Source organism: Somniosus microcephalus, chromosome 12 (genome assembly GCF_052327205.1).
Source record: "Somniosus microcephalus isolate GS21.2 chromosome 12, FLI_Smic_1.0, whole genome shotgun sequence".
NCBI lineage: Eukaryota > Metazoa > Chordata > Chondrichthyes > Squaliformes > Somniosidae > Somniosus > Somniosus microcephalus.
In genome coordinates, this window is record NC_140998.1 from 73,150,313 (window position 1) to 73,174,480 (window position 24,168).

A 24,168-nucleotide genomic window follows, 5' to 3' on the forward strand; every position below is an offset into this window, starting at 1 on the left:
TTTAAAATATTTAATTTATTGTAATTTCAACTCATTTTAAAAATGTGATGGCTTTTAAAAAATGTATTTAATGTTTTACAGTGTTTTTGGGGTGATCTCCATTCATACCTGTCAAGGTCTATCTGTCAAGTGTATGAAGGGAGATTCCCTTCTTTGATTGGCTCCCCATGGCCCACGTGCTCCCAGTGATACTTGCGAACCGCATGCGCCCCTGGGATACGTGGGCCCTGATCGGAAAATACGTGCCATTATCTGTGCTGCTGGATTTCTGGGTGACAGACTTGAGAGCTCCGGCTTTCAGGCCAGGTTACAGGAAACAACCTCTTGGGGTGTCCAGGATCCGGTGGAAGCCATTAGATCCACCATTCCACTGATCAGTGACCACCCAGTATTAGTGGCACTGCTCGAGTCAACCTTCTTGAGACAGCAGCACGTGCCAGGTCTCTGGCTCAGGCAGTCACACAAGACGTAGCCAATGGTGGGTCCATCCCAGGACTCAACTATCATGAGACAAGGGCCACTTCAGTCCCAAGAGCCCCTTGTACCTGAGCAGCAACCAACCACTCCTCATGTCACTGGCACCTAGACACAACACCAGATAGAAATTGAAAAGCATGTTCAGACGCCCCCTGTTGGTTGACTCCAGCTGTGATTTTCCAACCTAAATTATGGGCAGTGAACGGTCAAATTTCTGACATGGCTCCTGCCATCAGCATGGACTTGTAAACTTACCACTCCATCGTGTGTGTTATCAATCTCAATTACAAATACTTATACAAAGGCAAAATACTGCGGATGCTGGAAATCTGAAATAAAAACAGAAAATGCTGGAAATACGCAGCATCTGTGGAGAGAGGAACAGAGTTAACGGGCGCATTTTAACCTAAAAAAGCAGATGGGTTAGGAGTGGGGTGTTAGCTAAAGTGTTAAAAATCGAAATCCACCTCTAACCCACCCACTTCCGGTTTTAATGGGGGTGGGCAGCCAACCCACTACCAGGAGATGGGACGTCAATTTAAATATTGCAATGAGGCTGGAAGCCTCTTCTTTAACCACCATTTTGTGTTTAACTGTAGCTGGTTGGGTTTTATACACCTCGTAAAACCAGGCAGTTACAGCAAGGCGAGGACTGCTGCATCCAGGAGGTAAGAGCTTTTATACCTACCTCCTGGATCCAGGGTCCCTGCCTAACCCACCCCCCACGATCGGAAACATCCCCCCCCCCCCAGGCCTCCAATCACTCAATCACTCCACAAGGCCTCCCTGCCCGCACCCACCCCTGGCCTCCAATCATTCCCCCTCCTCCAGCCCCCGATCCTCTTCGGACCCCCCCCCCCCCCGCCTTCTCCCGACCCCACCCCCCCATCCTCTTCCCGGCCTGGCACCCGATCTTCTGCCCGATTTTCCCCCCCCCCCCATCCGCTTCCAAGCCCGGCCCGACACCCCAAACCTCTTCCCGAGCCCCCGATCCTCTTTCCAACCAGGCCTCCACGCGAACCCTCCCTCCTCTGTGCAGCAGACCTACATGCCTGGAGCCAGCCAGCCTCTCAATCTGGCTGGATGCGGGCAGGAAGCAGAGGTTTCGCTTGCATTTATATAGCGCCTTTCACGACCAACGGACGTCCCAAAGCGCTTTACAGCCAATGAAATACTTTTTGAAGTGCAGTCACTGTTGTAATGTAGGAAACATGGCAGCTAATTTGTGCACAGCAATGTGATAATGACCAGATAATCTGTTTTTGTTATGTTGATTGAGGGATAAATATTGGCCAGGACACCAGGGATAACTCCCCTGCTCTTCTTTGAAATAGTGCCATGGGATCTTTTACGTCCACAAAAGAGCAGACAGGGCCTCAGTTTAATGGCTCCTCTGACAGTGCAGCACTCCCTCAGTACTGCACTAGAGTGTCAGCCTAGAGTTTTGTGCTCAAGTCTCTGGAGTGGGATTTGTACCCATAACTTTCTGACTCGGAAGCAAGGGTGCTACCAACTGAGCCACGGCTGACACTCAAGGTAAAGTTGGCAAGGCCTGCAGTAAACCCGTTTTCCCAGGTTTCCTAACCGCTTTGGAGCCCTCCCCCCGCCCCCGCCCCCAACCCGCCTTCCCCATTAAAATCCAGCCCAACATTTCAGGACGATGACCTTTCGTCAATTACAAATACCTCTACACACTCACAGGCAAGGCCACTGTACCAATGAGTCTTTTTACCTTATGGAACAAAATCAAATAATTTTATAAGAATTGTTTGAAGTTTGTTTTCATGTTTGAAAAATATAACTTTTGTTTTTATTTGATAGTTGTTGAAGAAGTGTGGAGCAATATGAAAGAGGACCCTGTCAAATTAGTGAACTTCTGCGTTATTATCCACATTCAATTCTATTTGTAGAATTTACTGTACTTTAACTATAAAGTTTTGATGAGAATGGATTTAGCAACATAAATGTTCAAATTGTAATAATTCAGGTGTTTTGTAGATATTATGTAAACACGTTCTCGATCTCTAATAATTTCTAACATGAACGGCGCAGGTGCTGTCAATTCTGGATAACTGCTTACCTTAAATGCAAGACAGATAATAAAATTTAAATAAATATGTGCCAGAATAATATACTAATTGCATATGGTTGAGTTAACTATTACAAAACCTACTGTACCACCTTAAAGCACTCCTTTATGCATATCCCAATCATCTGTCTACTCATGAACGTTACCACGGCATTACTCCCTGTTGTCATAAAGTTGTACTCGCAGCTTCGGGTCTCAGCAGTCGTTTCTTGACAGTTTACTTGACCTTGATAATCTGACCTCTTCCCAAGAGGAGGAGCTGGAGATTTACAAGCATTAATACATAAACTTGCCTCAATCAAGTAGTCTCTAATTGACCTCAGAGACCTAAGACTCTAATTGGCTATTTAGATCACTTCACCACAGGGTATATGTGAGAGACAATCACACCGCCATCTTAACATGCTCCTGATCCCAGATCTGCTGTTATTCATACAGAAGATCAGTCAGTGATGTAAATTTGGGTTCAATGGTGTCAGTTGCTCCTTTAAGTGATCTGGTTGCCTGCTCTCTTTTACCCACCGCCCTGTATTTGCTAGTATGGCAGCAGTACCTGGTAGTGTAAGAATAAAATTCCCTTGTGGCGTGAACCAGATCTCTGTGTCTCAGCATTCAGCTCCTTTATTCTCTCCAAAGGAAAACCGAGTTGAGGCATCATTTGGTTCAGTTCATAAGCTGCTTTATTCCACAGCAGAACACCGAGTATGACGAAAGCCACTTGGTACAATCAGTTCATCTTCTGTTTGCATACTGTTACAAAATAAATATACACGTATGCTAGCCCACTTCAGTGGGCTCTTTACTGAACATAAAAATGCAAAGGGAGTGAAATTGCTTTCGGCCAGTTTTCTGACTTGAAATGGATGGCATCCACAGAGCATGTGCCCCAACCGGAAGGCCTGAGGCCAGCCTGAAATTGGGCCTCATTAACATTATTTGGGTGAGCTGCTGGTGTCTGTTGCGTCTCCACAGGCAGCTTGCCAATTTTAAAAAGATGAATCTCGGGCCACTTGCCTCAATGACAGTGGCCTGAAGGCAAGCCCCAGGGTGGGGATGGAGTGGCAACAAGGGTGCCGATCGGGATACAATGGAGTCAAAAGGGCACTCCTGCTCCTCCGGGCTTCACAGGAACTTTTTTTAAAATTTACCTTTTGTAGACATCATAGAACCCCTAGACTGAAGTACAACTCTCTCTACAGCAGCCAGTATTCTATCTGTATATAATCTATTAAAATACTTGCTTATGCATGCACTTTCTGTAAGTGTCTCATTTGCTTCCTGTCATGTCTATTTTTGTCGTGCTTCTTCGGACGTACTATTTCCATCATGCCTGTCTGACACGCTTTTCTGTCAGAACTAAGTGTGCTTATTCAATTTACTCACACCTAATTGAGTCCTACATAGTTGGTCTTCAAGATAGGTGGTGTACTTACATACTTATGTCTACGATGTCCCAAACCTGACCCCAAGATAGATGATACTGCTGTTCACAATATCACCCATCTTAAAGCATCTAAAATCAGTCCTATGGTTTGGTGTTGTCTGTCCTTCCCTACTGCCACTTCTTCAACTGATAACAGGTGTAGAGGTTTTACCAGCGCAATTCACCTGAAATCGGCCAAACCACGTAAAAGATTGAGGAATTTCACGTAAACCACATAAAAGATCGAGCAAGTTACATCCAGCACAAATCGAGTTTTCGCGATCTTTTACGCTGATTTTATAAACATCATGCTGGAAGCCGGCCCCACCCACAAAGCTGGCCACGTCCCCAGATCGAATTAATCACCATGATGATAATTTTTATAAATTCATTTCTGGGATGTGGGCGTTGCTGGTAACGCCAGCATTTATTGCCCATTCCTAATTGCCCTTGAGAAGGTGGTGGTGAGCTGCCTTCTTGAACCATTGCAGTCCGTGTGGTGTTAGGGAGTTCCAGGATTTTGACCCAGTGACGATGAAGGAATGGCGATATATTTCCAAATCAGGATGGTGTGTACCTTGGAGGGGAACTTGGAGGTGATGGTGGTCCCATGCGCCTGCTGCCCTTGTGTTTCTTTATGGATACAGCTAAGAAATAGGAAGGGAAATGGTTCAATTCCTGAGATGCATTCTCATGGCCATTGACTAATTATTGATACTTGTTATAGACTGCCAGGTCAAGGAGCTCATTGTGATAAACACTCGGTAAATAAATTACTAAGGCTTCTGAAACAGTCTGTTTAATGGGGGGAACTTTAATTTACCAAGAACTAACTGGCTTAATTGTGAGCCATCTAATGTTGAAGGCAGCACATGTGAATGATTAGTTGTATTCATACCAGACTGATTTTTGACTCAATGGCCTAGAACAATCCCTGCGCCAGAACAGGTATGCCCAAGGCCCACCTGATATTGGGCCTTGGGCCTCATTTACATAAGACCAAAGAGCTGAAGATACCTGCTGTGGTCATGCATTTGAGTTACACAAGGATAGAACTAGGTTAGATGTCTGGAGGTACTTCTTTTCCCAGAGGATAGTAGACCAAGCTGCCGGCTCATAAGGATTCACTACATTCCTTCAAAAGAGAGCTGGACCAGTTCCTGAGAATTTTTTCCGGGACCTAGTAAACCCATCTGGCAATGGCTGTGGTAATCTGCCTTCTCAGAGTCTGGATCAACGGAGGGACAGATGCTGAGCTATGACATCTGCTGTAAGACATCAGTGGCTACAGTGCAGCACAGAGCTTACACTCGTGCAGGGACAGTAATGGTCAGCTGAGGCCTAAAATTTGGCTGCACCTTCTTACAGACGTGCTGCAGCGCTCACCTATGGGATGTGCTATAGAGTGGCACGAGGAAATCTGTCCTTGCAAGCATCTGATGCAGCACCACCTCAACTTCAGCAGCCAAAGAGGAAGCCACATGCTGGGCTACATCTATGGGTCCCTTTTCCTTCATCCTGGCCTGTCACTTCTTAATCCCATGCCCCTTCAGCCTTCGCAAAGGTTGCCTAGTTTGGCAGTAACTTTTTCTAGTATTTTTGTCTTTGCATCCTGCGAAAGCAAACAAGTGACCTGAAACCTATGCTCAAAAAAGCTACTGAAGCAGTTCAAATGCATGTGGAATCATTTTGCAAATTCTCCCCCTCTTTTTATTCTCCATGTGGGGGCAATTTTAAGTTAACTCGCCAGGTGGGAAACCTACGGGATGGGGTGGAACACCAGTTTTACATTCCACCCAATATTACTCTTCTTGACTTAAATGGAGCATAAAATCGGCGGGGGGTGGGAACCATCTGGTCAGTTTCCCCATGGATGGGTTAGGTTAAAATTGCCCCCCAGTTCCAGGCCAAAGGTGTAGTGTCCGAGGATCAATAATACTCAGACTGCAGGAGAACAATAAAACAGGTATTTACTGAACAGAGAGTAATTCAAGACTGAAGTACAGAAGCCTGCTAGGGCTTTTTATACAGGTGTGGTCACTGCCGGTACTGCAGTATAAAATCAGTTCTTCTCTTAAAGGTACATACACAACAATTCCTCCCCTTTTAGATAAACAGTACATAACATTCATTTAACAACTAAATAATAACTAATTACAATTACAATTTTCTCTGTACTATATACATCAACTGAAATAATTATTTATAAGTTCAGTCTTTGAGGAGGCTTCCTGATCCTGACTGGATAGCGCCTTTCTCGAGTATCCTGTTCTTGCGGCGGAGTTGATTCTGGCTCATTGTCATTGGTTGGTTCATCAGCTTCCAATACCACTGCTTCTGAGGTAGACGCAATCTGTACTTCGGGTTGATTACCAGGTGCATCTGCTCGTGGTATGGGTTTGGCTTGTTCCTGTGACTCTAGAATCTGGTCAGCATGGCATCTCACGATGCTCTCTCCAACGTCCACTGTGTACATTATTGGTCCCTGCTGTGTGCATATCGTTCCTGGCTGCCATTTTTCTGTTCGGTAGTCGTGGGCCAAGACTGGTTGCCCTATCTTGAAGCTCCTGGTTGGCTTCTCATTTATGTGCTGGAATTGCGTATCCTCAACATCTCGTCTTATGTTTGGTTTGAGCAAATCCAGGCGACATCTTAGCCTTCGGTTGAAGAACATTATGGCTGGAGTTTGGTTGGTGACTGCAGGTGTCGCATTCCGGTAAGCAAACAAGAAATTATCCACCTTGCGTTGTAGTGGTATGTCGTCATTATGCATTGCCTTTATTGCCTTTTTAAAGGTCTGAACAAACCTCTCAGCCAATCCATTTGTGGCTGGATGATATGGGGCAGATGTGTAATGTTTCACCCCATTATTCCTCAGAAACCTCCGGAAATCCTCGGACACAAACTGTGGCCCATTGTCGGAGCAAATCTGTTCTGGCAAGCCATTCCTGGTGAAGATGGTCTGTAGGACTGCAATAGTTTTCTCCGTGGTGGTGGAGGACATTTTGATGACCTCTGGCCATTTCGAATGGGCGTCCACAGCGATTAGGAACATTGAGTCCATAAATGGACCAGCAAAATCAATGTGTACCCGTTGCCATGGAGATGAGGGCCACTCCCATGGATGTAGCGGGGCCTGTGGTGGAGCATTTTGGACCTTCTGGCATCCTGTGCATCTCTTGGTCATATCCTCGATTTCTTTATCGATTCCCGGCCACCACACAAACGCCCTGGCTAGGCTCTTCATTTTTACCCCTCCCAGATGACCCTCATGAAGCTCATTAAGCACTCTATCTCTCAACTTGGGTGGAATTACCACTCGGGATCCACACATCAAGGTCCCCCGGCACACTGACAGCTGTTCTCTCCTTGGCGAGAATGCTGGCAACAGTGAGTTGCCATGTGCTGGCCATCCCATCCTCGTCACCAGTGTAGTGTCCGAGGATCAATAATACTCAGACTGCAGGAGAACAATAAAACAGGTATTTACTGAACAGAGAGTAATTCAAGACTGAAGTACAGAAGCCTGCTAGGGCTTTTTATACAGGTGTGGTCACTGCCGGTACTGCAGTATAAAATCAGTTCTTCTTTTAAAGGTACATACACAACAATAGGCAGGCAATTAAACTACCATGACCTCGACCAATGCTGCTTTGGAGCCTATTCCCCCATCCATACAGACTACTTGCGTGGTCTAATGGATAAGGCATCTGACTTCAGTGTAAATTCAAGCCCGATAACCAGTCAGGAATCTTCCATGAATGCAGGCACCAATTGGCAAAGGAGAGAGCAATCGTTGGCTCATTCTCTGCCTTGCTCTGTGTGCTGCTGGTTGTCTCTGCCTTGCTCTGTGTGCTGAGAAGGAGAGACCCCAGACTGGGTGTGCTGCTGGTTGTCTCTGCCTTGCTCTGTGTGCTGAGAAGGAGAGACCCCAGACTGGGTGTGCTGCTGGTTGTCTCTGCCTTGCTTTGTGTGCTGAGAGGGAGAGACCCCAGACTGCCACGACCACCAACCAGGCACAACTGAGGTGCCTGGAGGGAGAGGAGGAGAGGGAGAAGGAGGCCAGGATCCACCAGGGAGAGAGGGGAGAGGAACACCACTCGTTTCAACCACTTGGAAGGAGGGGAGGAGCTGCATCCTTAACTGAACATCTGCAGGTGGGTGTCTCTTTTTGGTGCATTCCCCAAAAGACTTTGTATTCTAGGCGGGGGGAGGAAAGAAGACGGGCCGGAAAGCCTGGCCTGGGTCGGCTGGAGCTGCCCAGGTGAAGCCTTCACTTACATCGAGAAGACCTGGTGTGGGGCTGAGCCTGGGCTTTCTCCAGCCTACCCAGGAGAAGACATCTTCTCCCCCTGCCCGAAGATCATCTGCATAGACTTTGTTTTCCATCGGGGAGTGCACCCCTGCCGACACCCACCCACCAAATACCACCTTGAGTGGTGACCCAGCCTTTGTGGCCCCCTCCTTCCCACCCCACCCCCCTCTCTCTCTTTGTCCCTCTCTTTGTCTCTCTAAAAAGGCACCTCCTTTTTTACATCTATTGCCACTTGAGCAGAGGGGAGGAGGCCCCTCTCCCAATTAATTCCATCAAGGGGAGAGGCAGGCCATTAACTTTAAACTCCCTCTGCTCAAGGGAAGACCCTTATCTTACCAAGGCCATTAACATCATAGGGCCTGTGACTTGGGGTGTGTGTGGCTCTTTCAAAACCACCCCATTATGGCTTCCACATCTTCGGCGGTGACGGGGCCAGCAAGGACCTATGCGGCAGTGACAGCCAAAGCCACGGCTGCTCCCGCTTCTTCTGCTGCCCCGTCACCGTTCAGACTTATAACGAAGAAGCTTGGGGCGAAGAGCTACACCCACCCCAACATGACAATCGAGGCGTGTGTGAAGGCCATGGCTGGGGTTGTCGGCCCTTCAGCCATCCTCGCCACCTCGAAAATGTACGGGAAGGCTGTGTTCTTCCTGGGGTCAGAGCGGGCGGTGTCCCTGGCCATCAACGAGGGGCTCACCATGGGCGGGACCTTCCTGCCGGTGGACCCTCTTGAGGCCACCGCGCGGAGGGTCGTAATAGCGAACGTCCCGCCCTTTATCTCTAGTGAGCTCCTCCTCCCCCACTTGCTCCAACTTGGGGAGGTGAGGTCGGGGATCACGCCAATCCCGCTCGGCTTCTGGGAAGCCAGCCTTCGTCACATCTTCTCCTTCCGGCGCCAGGCATTCATTCAGCTGGCATGGGAGGAGGATACCGACGGGGCTTTTTCCGTCCCCCACGAGGGGACCCTTCACCGCATCTTTTGGACGACGGACGGCGTGTGGTGCCACGCCTGCAAGGAGGTGGGGCATATTCGAAAAAACTGCCCCGCCTCCAAGACCGCCAGATCGTCTGGCGTGGCCGAGGCTGGCGCCGCCGCCGCTCCTCCCCCCGGGTCTGGCCGCACCCCCCCCAAACAACCGAGGCGCGGTCGTCGGAGGAGGTCGTTGCCATCCAGGCCTCCGGCGGGGGGGAGGGATTGCGTCCGGGCGGGAAGAAGGCACAGGGGAAAAACAAGCACCGTGGGGTGGGCCCCCCGTGGAGGGCATGCCCCTGGACATGGAGCCCCTGACACCCGAGCGCGTCGCTGAGTTGGTCGGGGAGGGCGAGAGTGGGAGGGGCCTCGTGCCCGAGCCTGTGGCCGCGACCGCCGAGGCGGGAGTGTTAAAACCTGCGGCCGGGCTCGGGCCCGGGGGACCCGACGAGCCTGCTCCACCGGAGGGAGCAGGGGAGGCCCCTGCAGATATGGAGGTCTCCCTCTATCCCTCCGCACTAAAAAGAAGGCGCAGCCCCCAGGAGGAGGAGGAGGACCAGGAGGAGGAAGGTCCCTCCAGACAGGGGGAGTCGTCGCCCGCCGCGGGTAATGCGCCCCCCCCCACGCTGTCACCATCATGGGCGATCGGCAGGGGTCGCCTGTCCCTAGGGAGGCTGAGGCAGAGGTGTCTGTCCAGCTCATGCCTCCCGGGGATGGGGACGAGACCCTGCCCGTGGGGGGGGGGGGGTCGCAGAACAACCCGCGGCCGAAATCGATCCCCTTTTTGTGCCATTACCCCTCAATGGGTTGGGCGGCCTGGAGTCTGGGTCGGGCGGGTTCGCGGAAAGTGAGCTCGCCCAAAGCAACCCGGACATTCCCCAGGAGCTGCTCGACCTCGTCGAGGTTTTAACCAAAAAGACCCCATCTGCTGGGCCGGAGGCCGGTGGCGCGGATGAGGAAGGCCCTCTGTCTGTGTCTCCGGCGCCGGGCGACTTGGAGAGGTTCGTTTTTACATACTCTCTGATCTCTCCGGTCGTTCCGGCACCTGGGGCGGAGGGGGGCTCTGAACCGCCGCCGTCTTCTGGCCCGGCGCCCCTAGAGGAGCCCAGGGAGGAATCCTCTGCCACCGATCCTGGGGGTAGGATCCGGGCGGAGGCGGGGCCGGCCGTCGCGGCCGAGCCGCTCGCTGCGCACTGCGTGACGGACGGGACGGCCGCCAGTGGCGACCCCCCGGAGGAGGACGGGGACTCGGTGGTGGGGGCGGAGGACGACTGGGATTCCATCGCCGATGAGGCGATGGATGACCTCGCGCCCCTCGCCGGGCCCCCCCTCATTTCCGTCGGGGAACTCCGGGACTTTGTGGCCACGTGCCAGGGTCGTCACAGGACCCGGCTGGCCCTCGACAGATGGTCGGAGCTGGCGCTGCTCATCGGGTCGGCCCGTGTCGCCTTCAAGGCCATGGGCGCGGACGCGGGCGTGAACCCGCTCGAGCTGCGTCACTTCCGGTCATTCCTCACTGGGCTGCTAAGGGAGTGGCGGTCGACTAGCGGCCGCGCTCCCTTCCCCCGGTAGTTATAAGTAGAGGTTGCACTATGCTTCTGAGATGAAGATAACCATAGCCAGCCTCAACATCAACGGCAGCAGGGGAGCTAGCCGCAGATTTAATAACTTTTCGGTCCTTCGGGACGGCAAGTATGCGGTGTGCTTCCTGCAAGAAACCCACACCGTTCCGGGAGACGAGGCCACGTGGCTCCTGGAGTGGCAAGGAGGGGTCAGCATGAGTCACCTCTCCAGCGTTTCCAGTGGGGTGGCTATTTTGCTGGCCCCGCATTTTCAGCCGTAGATCTTGGGGGTCAAGGAGCTCGTGCCGGGCCGCTTGCTCCAGGTCACTGTTTGCCCGGGGGGCGTGCCGCTCCATCTAGTGAACGTGTACGCCCCTCAGGCCGGTGCGCAGCAAGTGCGCTTCTTTGAAGAAGTGTCCACTCTTCTGGGCTCCATCGACGCGGGCGAGTGCGTCATCCTCGGGGGGGATTTTAACTGCACCCTCGAGGCAAGGGACCGCACGGGCACCCTGCCAAGCCCGGCAGCGATGGAGAAGCTGAGGGACCTGGTCAGGTCCCTCGACTTGGTGGACGTCTGGCGAAATCTCTATCCCGACTCCAGCGCCTTCACTTGCGTGAGGTCTGGGAGAGGAGCGTCCAGAATCGACCGCCTCTACATTTCCCGGGCATACGTCTCCTGCGTTCCGGCGGCTTCCATGCGGCCGGTGCCATGCACGGACCACCACCTGGTGTGGGCGGAGCTCATTCCGCTGCGCGCGTGGGGGGGATCCACGTATTGGCACTTTAACAACCTGCTGCTGGAGGACGCACGGTTCCGGGATTCGTTTAGTCGGTTCTGGGCCGGCTGGAGAAGGAAGCAGGGGGGCTTCCCCTCCTTGGGGCTATGGTGGGACGTGGGCAAGGCTCACGTCTGTCTCTTCTGTCAGGAGTATGCGAGGGTGTCGACCAAGAGGCGGAAGTCCCTGGGCGGGCGGTTGTAGAAGGAGGTGCTCGACCTGGAATCCCGTCTCGGTCAAGTCGTCGAGGACCCGGCCCTGCGGAAGGTGTACGAAGAGAAGAAGGGCGTGCTGAAGGACCTGCAGCTTGTCGGGTCCCGAGGCGCGTACGTGAGGTCGCGGATCCAGTTCCTGCAGGACCTGGACCGTGGCTCCCCCTTCTACTCGCTGGAAAAAAGACGGGGGGTCCGTAAGCAGCTCTTGGAGCTGCTGGCCGATGACGGATCTCTGGTCTCGGATCCGGAGGGAATCCGCACGGAGACCCGTGCCTATTACGGGGCTCTGTTCTCTCTGGATCCGTCCAGCGAGGATGCGCGCAGAGTTTTGTGGGAGGACCTGACGAAGGTCGGCCTGGAGGACGCCGAAAAATTGGACGTTCCTCTGAGTCTGGAGGAGCTGACCGGCGCCCTCCGCCAGCTCTCCAGGGGAAAGTCCCCAGGGCTGGACGGGCTGACCGTGGAGTTCCACAGGGCGTTCTGGGACGTCTTGGGGGGCGACTACGCGCGGGTCCTGGGGGAAAGTTTGGCGACCGGGGAGATGCCCCTCTCTTGGCGCAGAGCAGTGATTGTCCTGCTGCCTAAGAAGGGCGATCTCCGCCTCCTTAAGAACTGGCGCCCGGTCTCCCTCCTCAGCACGGACTACAAAATTTTTGCCAGGGCCATGTCTGCTCGCCTTGGCGCCGTGCTGGCCCACATGATCCACCCCGACCAGTCCTACACGGTCCCGGGCCGGTCTATCCATGACAACATCCATCTGGTCCGGGACCTGGTCCACCATTCCCAGAGGGCTGGTCTGTCGGTCGCCTTCCTTTCCCTGGATCAGGAGAAGGCGTTCGACAGGGTGGATCACGAGTATCTCTTCGGGACTCTGCGCGCTTTCGGGTTCGGGACGCAGGCTGTCGCCTGGATCCGACTTCTGTACGCTGCCGCAGAGTGTCTGATTAAAGTTAACGGGTCCTTGATGGCGCCCCTTCGCTTCGGGAGGGGGGTGCGTCAGGGATGCCCCATGTACGGCCAGTTATATGCCATTTGCGTAGAGCCTTTCCTGCGCCTCTTGCGGAAGAGGTTGGCGGGACTGGCTCTGCAAGGGCCGGGCATGGAGGTGGTCCTCTCAGCTTACGCCGATGACGTGCTCCTCATGGTCACGGATCCCGTTGACTTGCGGAGGATGCGGAATGCCAGCAGATTTACTCGGACGCATCCTCCGCCAGGATCAACTGGGGGAAATGTTCCAGACTCCTGGTGGGTCAGTGGCGGGTGGACTCCCTGCCGGAGGAGTTCAGGCCCTTCGCCTGGAGCACCACGCACCTCCTCTACTTGGGAGTCTACCTCAGCCCTGCCGAGGATGCCTGGCCGGCGAACTGGCACGAGTTGGAGGCCAAAGTCACCACTCGCTTAGGACGCTGGACAGGATTGCTCCGAGTGTTGTCCTACAGGGGTCGGGCGTTGGTCATAAACCAACTGGTGGCCGCCATGTTGTGGTACCGGTTGGTTACTCTGATCCCTCCCCCTGCGTTTGTCGCCAAGATACAGAAGAAGCTCGTCGACTTCTTCTGGGACAATAGGACGCACTGGGTCACTGCCGCGGTTCTGAGTCTCCCGCTTAGGGAGGGCGGTCAGGCGCTGGTGTGCCTTCGCACCCAGGCTGCGACTTTCTGTCTTCAGATGCTGCAGAGATACCTGTACGTTGAGAATCCTCCAAGATGGTGTGCGCTGGCGACTTTTTTTTTCCGCCAGCTGCGCGGCCTCAATTATGACACGCAGCTCCTGTTTGTGAAAGTGGGTGAGACGCGTGCCAGCCTGCGGGGGCTGCCTGTCTTCTACCAGGAACTGCTATGGGTTTGGAACAAAGTCGCTTCCAGGCGGAGCTCTCCCCCGACAGGAATGGTGGCTGTCCTTCGGGAGCCACTGTTCAGGAATCCGCACCTCCACGTCCGCAGGTTCGGGCGGCTGGCGGAGCGCAGAGCTGTGTCTGGCAAGGTGACTCGAGTCGGGGACCTGCTCGATGGCGGAGGAGCGGGCTGGATGGCGCCAGAGGAGTTGGCGAGGCGCATGTCTTGGGTCAACGTCCAGGTCGCGGCCGATGCCATCGAGTCGATAAAGGCGAAAGTGCGCCCCGGCACCACTAGGCGTATCGAGGCGGCTCAAGCGTGTGGGGCGATCCCGTCTGAGCTTTCCACCGTTCGGACGGAATTCTTTGTCGGCGCCCAGCCCCGAACCCCCCCTCGGGAACCGGCGCCTCACAACTTGAGCCATCTCGAGGAAATACCCTTCGTGCCTTTTCATTCCGCACGGAGGGGTTTCCTGTACGGGCTGCTCCTGCACACCTTCCACTTTGTCATCTTCGCCTGCCGTACGGACACGCCGTTTTGCCTTCCAACGGAGGCGGAGGTCCCCAATGGGGGGCTCTCTATGCGGGGGTCCTCCCTTGTTCTATTGGGGACTTGGCCTGGAGGGTGTTGCACAGGGCAGTCCTGTGCAATAGGTTCTTAAGTAGGTTCACGGACTCCCAGACCGCCTGTTTGTTCTGCGGTCTGGAGGAGTCCGTGTTCCATGTATACATCGAATGTGAGAGGTTGCAGCCCCTCTTCCATTATTTGAAGGGGCTGCTCCTCAAGTTTTGGTTGCACTTCAGTCCCACGCTCTTGATCTACGGTCACCCGGTGCGGAGGGGAGCAGGCAGGTTGGAGGACCTCCTCGTGGGTCTGCTCCTGGGCCTGGCTAAGAAAGTCATTAATTGGTCCAGGCAGCGGGCGGTCGAGGGGGTCGTCCGGCCGGATTGCCTCCCTCTCTTCCGCGGCTATGTTCGCGCCCGGGTGGCCCTGGAGATGGAGCACGCGGTGTCCGCCGGCGCGCTTGATCACTTCCATGACCGGTGGGCGCCGCGGGGACTGGAGTGCATAATTGGGCTGGAAAACCAAATTTTAATTTGATTTCTTAGGGTTCGGTTGAAGTTTTAACGGTTTATTTACAGTTTTATTTGTCAAAATTATTTGGTTCTTTAAAAAGAGGATACAGACTACTTGCACATCAATGTAACGCCTGATTGGGGTGGGGATAACTCACTGCCGATTGTACAAGTGGCATTTCATGGCTGAGGGCGCACGTGCCCAGAGCGGGCTCGCGCCTGCTCGGGGAGTCCGGGCCGATGGAGGGCGGGGTCACGTGTGCCGCAGTCACGCAGGCGCCGGCCAGCCGGCCCAGGGTTGCGCGCGGCGGGAGCAGCAGCGAGCAGTGCACGCTCGGCCGCGGCAGGGAGAGCACCATGAGCGAGTCCAGCCGGCGGAGCAGTGAATACCGAAATTACTCCAGGTGGAAACGGCCCCGCAATGGAGGCAATAAAGTGACAGTGGCCCTCGGTGCGCAGTGGGGAGACGAAGGGAAAGGCAAGGTCATCGACCTGTTGGCGACCGATGCTGACATTGTGTGCAGGTGTCAGGTAAGCACCCGTGCGGCTAAGGACAGCTACCATTGGCGTCTTCCTGAAAACTCCTGTAACTGAGCAGAGAGGAGATTAGGGATATGCTGCTGTCGTGCAAAGAGATACGTTGTGAGAGAATCTGTTCCTAAAACTTTTTAAAGTTTCTAACAAAATGAAATGTGGCATGTAGCTTTTATTTCATTCCGGTATTTCATCTCTCGGAAGGTATTTTTGCAGTTTGTGTATCGGAGCCCTGATCATAGAAATCATGTATGATTTGAATCCTTCTGCTTATGACACCAATCTGACTTGAGAGTAGGTCAAGCATTGAACACCATCCAGTCCGGGGAATAAAGTGCGACTTCAAACATAACTAAAAATAGAACGCTTATTTTGTTTAGTTAAAAAGATACAAGCAAGGTCGGTCGTCCTCTGACGCAACTGTAACTGATAGTGAAGGCAGGAGTTTTAACAAATCTGTGAGCCAACATATGCTGCACGGGAATAAGTATCAGACTAAATCAAGAATGCATTTTTTTAATGTTGAGCCATCAATATATATGTATATAATAAACTTGATTAGTAAGTTGTGAGTAAAGTATATTTCGTTAAGATCAGTACGAACAAGATTTTTATTTGAAGCGTGATCAAGATAAATCCATGTTGAAGATCATTTGGGCCATATTAGTTCACCTATACCTATATAGCGTGTCAGCTGTGGCTCAGCTGGTAGCACACACTCGTGAGCCTGAAGGTTGTGGGTTCAAATCCCACTCCAGGGACTTGTGCACATAAAGCTAGGCTGACACTCCAGTGGAGTGCTGTACTGTCATCTTTCGGATGAGACGTTAAACCCCTCGGGTGGATGTAAAAATCCCATTGCAATATTTTGAAGAAGAGCAGGGGAGTTAACCCCAGTGTCCTGGCCAATATTTATCCCTCAACCAACATAACAAAAACAGATTATCTGATCATTGCTGTTTGTGGGAGCTTGCTGTGCGCAAATTGGCTGCCGCGTTTCCCACATTACAACAGTGACTCCACTTCAAAAATTGGCTGTAAAGTGCTTTGAGGTGTCTGGTGGTCGTGAAAGGCGCTATATAAATGCAAGTCTTTTCTTTTTCTATACAGGAAAAAGCTAGTCATTCCTTGCAACTGTCTCTTTAAATGATTACAAGAATTTTACCCAGTATTGCACACTGCTTGAAGAACTTTCTGAAATCAGCCTTAAATTTGCCTTTTGCTTGTTTGAACATAATTCAGTTCTCTTACCATAGGAATGGATTTTTGTCACCACCTTAGCTGCAGAGTACTTTGCCATTAACAGAAATCACTAGTTAATAGTACAAGTTTGTTTTTGTGTCAAATGTTGATACAATATCAGTGGGAGGGGGCTAATAAATCTGCAACTGCCTTGAAGATTTTATAATATCGCCTTTCCCTTGTTTCAATAAAGGAGAATGTTACTTTAAAGGGAAATGTTTTGAGTGTAAAATATTTTACATTTTATGTATTCCCCCAGGTTTTGTTCAAATTGTTGTCTGTAAATAATCCTTAACTAAACAGCTGTGTGAGGATGAATACACTCAACTGAGATGAGCACCAAGTACTTTCAGAGAGTGTATTTGTCCAAGCAATGGAGCTCAATATCTTTTCTGTTCATGTATGTAGCATGAGTGCTACAATTTGAAAAATGCCAGGATGTACATTGTAGCTTCCAAGTGCCTGCCTAAAATAAATACAAGGTTTATGGACACATGGGCGTAGCTTGTGATGTGAGCATTCTATCCATGTGTACTGGCGTTCTGTTCAGGAAATGGCCAGAAAAAATTTTTAAATTGATTTTTTTTTTTGGTATAGCCGGAAGGAGTAAGCGTTGGCTGTGCAGGCTGCTGTCGGCCCCCTCACCGAGCAAGCACTTGCCTGCGGGCCTCTGCTGGCAACCCGGTCGGTGACGGGCCTGTTTGGCATCCACAGCTCGCCTGCCAACTTCAAATATGGCCGGGGCCTCAAAATCGCGGCCGCATCTTTGCCGATGGAATGGGCAGCTGGCCAGTGCACTCTGCCAGTTATCTGCACAAAAATTAACATCAACCCCTGAGGCAAGCAGGATTCTGTCTCCCAGATATAATGGGGTAAAAATGGAAGCTGGTGAAGAATCCTGAGTGGGACACGTCCAACACCTGCCTAACTCATCGGGAACTTCAACAGGTGTTAGGCCCCTTAAAGATGTTAATTAGGAGCCTAACGACTGCTTTCGGCATCCGCTTCGGACGCCTAAAAATTGGGCCCCAAGAATTTAACAATGGGACCACTGCCTGCGCAGATTGAGTGTAGGCTGTCCCACTGCTAAATTGATAAACTGGCACAATGCATAACAATTTCTACCCCAATGTGTGTCTCCAGAATATCCCGAGAACAGTTGGATTTGTAGGCAAACAGCTGACAAAATAGTATTTTTACCATGGATTGGCTAGACACAACAAGTCACTCAATGCAAGTATAAAAGAATGACGTCGCTGTTACTATGTCCATTAACAATATATGTAGTATTGCACTTTAGCAAGTGGTTGGCAGATTATTTATGCTGCATTGATGCATGCTTTGAAGCTTGGGTGTTTTAACATTACAAATTGTAAACATAAATGTAAATATTGCAGTTATTCTGGGTTTTAAAAGTGTATTATGTTCATTATTAAAAAGTGTTTGTCAAACCTTTCTTTCATTTTTAATAGGGAACAGGCCTGTCAACCTTGTCACAACAATATGATTGAATTATGTGCTAATCATTCATGATCTGATTTACATCAATAATTTCATATTGCATTTGTAAGCCCAAACACTTTTGAATAAAGATAGTGCCCCTTTAATCTTAAGGCATTTGCTCACCAGAGTCACCAGTCCTTCCCTCACCAATGATTTTCAAGTTGACAAGCTAGTACAGTATATAGCCTCCTGAACTGGTGTTAAGGTGAGTAGTCTCATGGTCTCTGTAACTTTTTGTTTTTGACAACCTTCTTTCTGATTTTGATCTAATGTCCTTTAAGGAAGGAAATCTGCCGTCCTTACCTGGTCTGCCCTATATGTGACTCCAATGCCACAACAATGTGGTTGACTCTTAAGTGCCCTCTGAAGTGGCCTAGCAAGCCACTGAGTTGTTGTATCAAACCTCTTTCTGCAGTTCAAGAAGGCAGCCCTCCGCCAACTTATCTGGGCAACTAGGGATGGGCAATAAATGCCAACCTTGCCAGCATCACCCACATCCCAATAATGAAAACAATATATTTTAAACCATTCATCTGTTTACTGCAGTCCTCCTATCCTGTTCTAATTATGGCACTCATTGTATTATACTTGCTGTGACTTTTTAAACTAATAATTACAGCACATTGTTGGTAAGTGTAATACATGAGAAATTGTAAGTAGGTAGAAAATGTACAAGACCTTTGTTTTGTCATTGCTATGTGCATGACTGCTATCCTGTTTATCGCTGTTGTATTAGAACATTTTCTGAAGTAGATTTGTATCTATTTTCTGTTACGCAGATTAAAGGGGCAATTTTAACCCTTCCCTGGTCAGCGTAGGAATAGTTAAAATTGAGCAGCTCCATTTCCTGCTCCCTTCCCGTCAGTCTGTGTATTTAACACCAATGGTTTTGGTGGCAGATGAATGTAAATCAGGGTCCCATGATGGCCAGCACTCTGGCAACCCCCCACCCCCCCCCCCCCACAGCTGAGAGACCTTCGGAACACCCCCCTCCTGGGCCTACCTTACTGCCGGGAACCTCCTTTCGTTGCCAGGCAGCCTCTGGGTGTAGCAGAGTGTAGATTATTCCTTAGCATTTTTCTCCTCTTACCTCAGGAGTCCCAAAGTGCTTTACAGCCAGTGAAGTACTTTTGAAGTGTAGTCATTGTTGTAATGTAGGAAACGTGGCAGCCAACTTACACACAGCAATGTTCCACAAACAGCAATAAAGTAAATAACTATATCCCCTGTTTTTTAGGTGTTGGTTGAGAGATAAATATTGGTCAGGTCACTGGAAGAGCAACCCTGCTCCTCTTCGAATAGTATCGTGAGATCTTTTACAGTCACCTGAGAGGGCAGATGGGGCCTCGGTTAAATGTCTCATTCAAAAGGCAGCACTTCTGACAGTGCAGCACTCCCTCAGTGCTGCACTGAATTGCTAGCTATCTCCAAGTGGAACTTGAACCCACAACCTTCTGATTCAGAAGCAAGACTGCTACCACTGAGCCAAGATAAATTTGTTTTGCTTAGTAAAGAGTATATCCATCACCTGCTTGATGCAGCAATGCACTGCAAATTGACGGATGTTGTTTCTGTCACCTGTTGCAGCCTGGAATGACCCTGAGGCATAGAAATTCAGGTCCACAGCAACCTTCAGAGCCACAGGCAATGATGTGTGTGACCTGGTGCAGGGCTGCAATTGGTGCTACATAGCTCTATCACAGCCTTCCTGATGTAACGGAGTTGCCGGAGATCCTGCTGCTCCGTTAACTGGAGGCAAGATGTTCTGTTCCCGTTAGGCCTCCTGTGCCCTCCACTACTAAGCCACTCTTCCCCCAGCAGCTAAAGATCATTGTACGCTGACTTGCTGCTGTTCCTCCTACTGATGTTCTAGCCCCAATGGCAAACCAAGCAGTGCACCCATGTTAGCAGTGTAACTTTGTGCATAAGCCCCTGGACAAAGATTGTCCTACAGTTCCAAATAACTGCGCAATTTTTTTAACTGCGTTAAGCAGCCAGAAATGGGCCTAAAAGTCTGCAACCAGTTTAAAATGACTAACCAGAGATGTACCTGAATGCAGCTGAGGATTCCTTTAAATAACCCTGTTGCCGCCAAGGATTTGTGGATAGGTTTTAGAATGATCGATTACAGCACTCCCAAAGTTCAACTTTGCAGATGGCTCCATAAGTAGGCCCAAGAAGCCCAATTTACAAATATTGGGCCTCTGCTGCTTTCAGGTGGGTGCCTTGGATGACTAAAAGCTACCCAGTTCAATGTGGTGTCCTGTACAATTCCGGAATAGTTGGATCACAATGTGACATTCGGAGCTTTTATGTTGATTTTATGTCAGAAAAACGGGTTGAATTTCTTCCCCAAAACTGCTATATTTAAGTGTTTATTTAGCTCTCCCAAAATCATAGCTGAAGTGTCTGTTATTTTATTCATTGTTAGTCCCTTATATGGTCCTTGTATGAAAATGCAAGGCGTTTGTTCAATGCCCTGTACACATAAGCACTACTATATTCTTGTTTATCAGGGCAATGTATCTAGTCCAATTTTCCCTTGCGGAATAGCTAAAGGTCAGATTGGAGTCCTAAGTAAGAACATGAGAAGGTCAGTTAAATGTTTCAGTTGTTGGCAGTCACAAGATGTAATGCCGTACCATCAGTCACCGCAGACATTTCAAGATTTCTTTGCATGATGGAAAGTGCTTTAAAAACTCTTCAGAAACCCAATCACAATGAATTGTTAGATTGTTGTTTAGAAGTAAAAATACATTGCAATACTGTCTGCATATTTTGTAAAGCATTCCAGGTCCCAAGGACAAATGTTAGAAAAAGTCAGACTACTTGAAACAGTACAGCTTGATATTAGTGAAGCATGTTTCTAAGCCAGTCTGCGTTCTCTGAAATAAATGAATAAGCTGCACAGAAATGCATCAGCAAGTCTCACCTAGCATGTGATAAAGCAGCATGTTTTAGACTTCTTGGCATTGCTGTATTGTACAGATGGAAGTACTGAAGCTTGCTTCCTCAGCCACAGCTGTGATTCGTACTGCTCTGTAGTATTACACCAGTGGTATAACTACTGTTCCAGGCACGGGTATGATGTACAGATAAGAAATCATTTAGTGCATACTGCATAGAGCAGTGGATAGAGAAACCAATGAGCTATTCAAGCACAAGTTCTTGTCCACAATACCTCACGTGCCAAGACTTTATTAGGTAACACTTTTGTCCACTAACCCACAATTATCTACTCAAAAATACATGATAAGCTGTACTGGTGTGCACTTAAAACATTAAATGGCAGTAGCACAACATACGAGGGTCAATTTTTAACTGGAAGAAAAACCCTCGTAGGGAGCTCTATGAAAGCCCCAGGCAATCTTAACTTCTGGGCATTGTTTGAATAAAGTAGGACGGTCTGCTGCCCAAAACCGGTAGGAGTGATGATGGGCATGAACAAAAATCAGGTCGGGACCTGAGGGAACTGTCCCTGACATGAAGTAAGCGGTGGGGAGTAGGGTTGGTACCTGTACTAGTGCTGGGAAGGAGAGGCAAGACCAGGGGAACTAAGGACTCATTGAGGGGCCCAGGGAGGCACACTTTATCCTGCTCCATAAGAATTTCACAGAAATGTTACATTTTTAAACTTACCTTGGCTTCTTCTGGCCGCTCAGCAATCCCTCCCCCCCCCCCCCCCCCCCCCCCCCATGGTTCAGCTGTCGGAGTTGGCCCTTGCAGGGCTTATGAATCCAGAAGTTAAAATTCCATATCGGTGCTGATGTCATTGGGATGTGAATATCTAATACAAAGTAGACCCCGCCAATGTTCCCTTTAGCTCTCTGGACCTCCTGCGCAGCCAGATCGCCGGCTTTTCAGTGAGAAAAATTGCATGTGTGGTATTTTGGATGGGCCGCTTAAAGGGGCAGCGAACCGCCAAAAAATTGACTGGAACATTGGGCCCCAACTGCCAGGGGTGGTGGCCTTTCTGTGTCTGGTCTCTGGTAAGTTCCATGGGGGATGGGAACACTACATGACCCCCGTCCTCTGCTTGTCTATATATGCTGGTTGAAAATTAAATTTGGAAAGTATTATTTTATAACTCCAAATTCTTTGTATCTCTGAATGTAAGTTTGATGTTACACCTTCACCCTTTTGAATTGATATGATGGTTCAACACATTGGGGCCCCAACATGCTGTACCACAGATTGATAGCACTTATGATTCTCATATTTAGTTCCTGAGCTCAGCTGTGCAACTGTAGGGAATTGTGGATTGAAGGCCAGCCACTTCCCTAAAGGTGGAGCTAGGAGAGGGCCAGAAATTAAGTAGCCTGTCACTCTGGGCTCAGCTGACACACCTGTCACAGGCTGGCTTAAGGTCAGTGTTGGCAGAAGTGTAGAAGCAGGTGTCCATCCTGTTCTTTTAACCATAGCAGTAGTGTGGTAGTAATCCAAGAAGGAGAAATTAAAAATACAGGCTGAAATAAACAACTTTCTACAGCTGAATAAGCCGGAACAGTTAAAAGAACAAATGCAATAAATAGTTAGTTAACAGGACAATGTGCAGTGACTATTATAATGCAAAAGTATCTAAATGAACAAATTACTTTTAGTTTTTTTTGGGATGTATTAAAGTAAACTTTGGCATTTAAAATTTTGAAGACTAAAAGAATTAAAAAGGAAATTACTGTATTACAGATGCGGTATTTATGATTTACACAGTAAACATTACCAGAAGTAAAGTAATAATTTTTTTAATTCTGTTGAAAAGCTACCTGAAGCTTATATGGAAGTATTCCATGTTCATTACATTTATCATGGTAAATCTGTAAGAGAACTTTTCAATATTTCTGTAAATGTACCTGAAAATATTGTAATAAATCACTCTGAAGTGTACAATCAAATGTAAATCGCCAGAAAGGTGCCTTCAAGATATGTAGGGGAAATGTCCTGTAGATAGCCTAAATGTATCCAAAATGGAGTTCTAGCTTGAAAGCTTCCCACTCAATATGGAATTCAGCTATTGAACTGAAAGCTCGGAAATGGCCAGAAAGCAAAGTTCTCGGCTAGTTAAACCACAGGTTCTTACGTTAATTAAGTCATAAAGCTTCTAAAGTCCTGATTTTTAACCTAACCCACCCAATGGGAATGGGGCAGGTTCAGGTTGGATGCCTGTTTCACGCCCCACCTGATTTTACTCTCCATTGACATGGTCGTTTAAAGATCTGGAACATTGCCAATCATGCATATAGACTCTAAACTATTAGATAGACTAACTATTTAATGCTGGTAACTTGTCAGCTATCGAAGGATTTAACGCTGAAATAACCTCACCAATTGTAATAATCTCAGACTCTGACTGCTGCTATGATTAATACTCTGGCCTAGAAATTCGATTAAGCCCGAAAATGGGTGGTGCCACCACGGGCCAAAGATAACGGTCGTCCACAAAAAGAGCGCAGGCAGCCCCAGTTATTTGGGGCTGCCTGCTGATGTAAATGAGCACAGCGCGGAAGCTCCCGTGCAACGCGCTCTTTCCAGCGATAACATCAGCAGGAGTCGGAAGGTTGGGTCTGAAGGATCAGTGCATTATTCTTGGGCAGCCACCTTTATTAGCAGTTACACCCTCTGCCCTGCCCCCTCCCAATTCCCCAGGCAATACAAATTGCTATTTCCGGTCTTTGAGATATGGGGCTAGTTTTCAATAAGAACAAAAAAACTCTCTAAATCTTAATATTTCTTTGTTTAGCAGGTTCATCAGCATTTTCTGGATGTAAACTGGACCTTGATGAAAAGATCAAAAAATAAATTAAATTAAACAACAATTTTTTAAAAACCAGCTCAATCTGGATCATGTTAAAGAATTTTTGCAATAAACTGAAAGACAATTAAAGTCAGTTATTTGGGTGTAACTTATTTAAAAGTAGCACAGTAAATGTGAATTGTGCAGAATGTTTACTATAGTTTATAGCTCACCACCGTTTTCTCTCGGCTCTACGTGCTGTCAACGGCTGCGTGCACGGACATGCTTTGGAAAGGGTGGTAAGAGGAGCCGCGACATCCAAAATTGCTGAGCGTGCATCAATTCGGCATTGCATGCCAATTGATGTCACGCTCCTGGTAATTAAAATATTTCGGTGAGCACAGGCATAAGAACATAAG

General features: G+C 49.4%; 2 protein-coding genes across 3 annotated transcripts in view; both read left to right on the forward strand.

Moving 5' to 3' along the window:
* Nucleotides 1-3,816, forward strand: part of LOC147109298 (inverted formin-2-like) — a 64,645-nt gene extending 60,829 nt beyond the window's left edge. Inside the window, exon 21 of the mRNA XM_086003105.1 lies at nt 2,299-3,816. The gene's annotated coding sequence lies outside the window, so the exon portion shown is untranslated. The remainder of the gene's footprint in view (nt 1-2,298) is intronic.
* An 11,214-nt stretch (nt 3,817-15,030) lies between these two features.
* The window catches only part of adss1 (adenylosuccinate synthase 1), a 79,193-nt gene continuing 70,055 nt past the window's right edge, over nt 15,031-24,168 (forward strand). The window contains exon 1 of one of the 2 annotated variants that reach the window (XM_086003107.1): nt 15,031-15,270. In XM_086003107.1, the coding sequence (XP_085859233.1) occupies nt 15,097-15,270 (174 nt within the window). In that variant the 5' untranslated portion in view covers nt 15,031-15,096. The remainder of the gene's footprint in view (nt 15,271-24,168) is intronic. The other variant, XM_086003106.1, reaches the window with a different exon arrangement.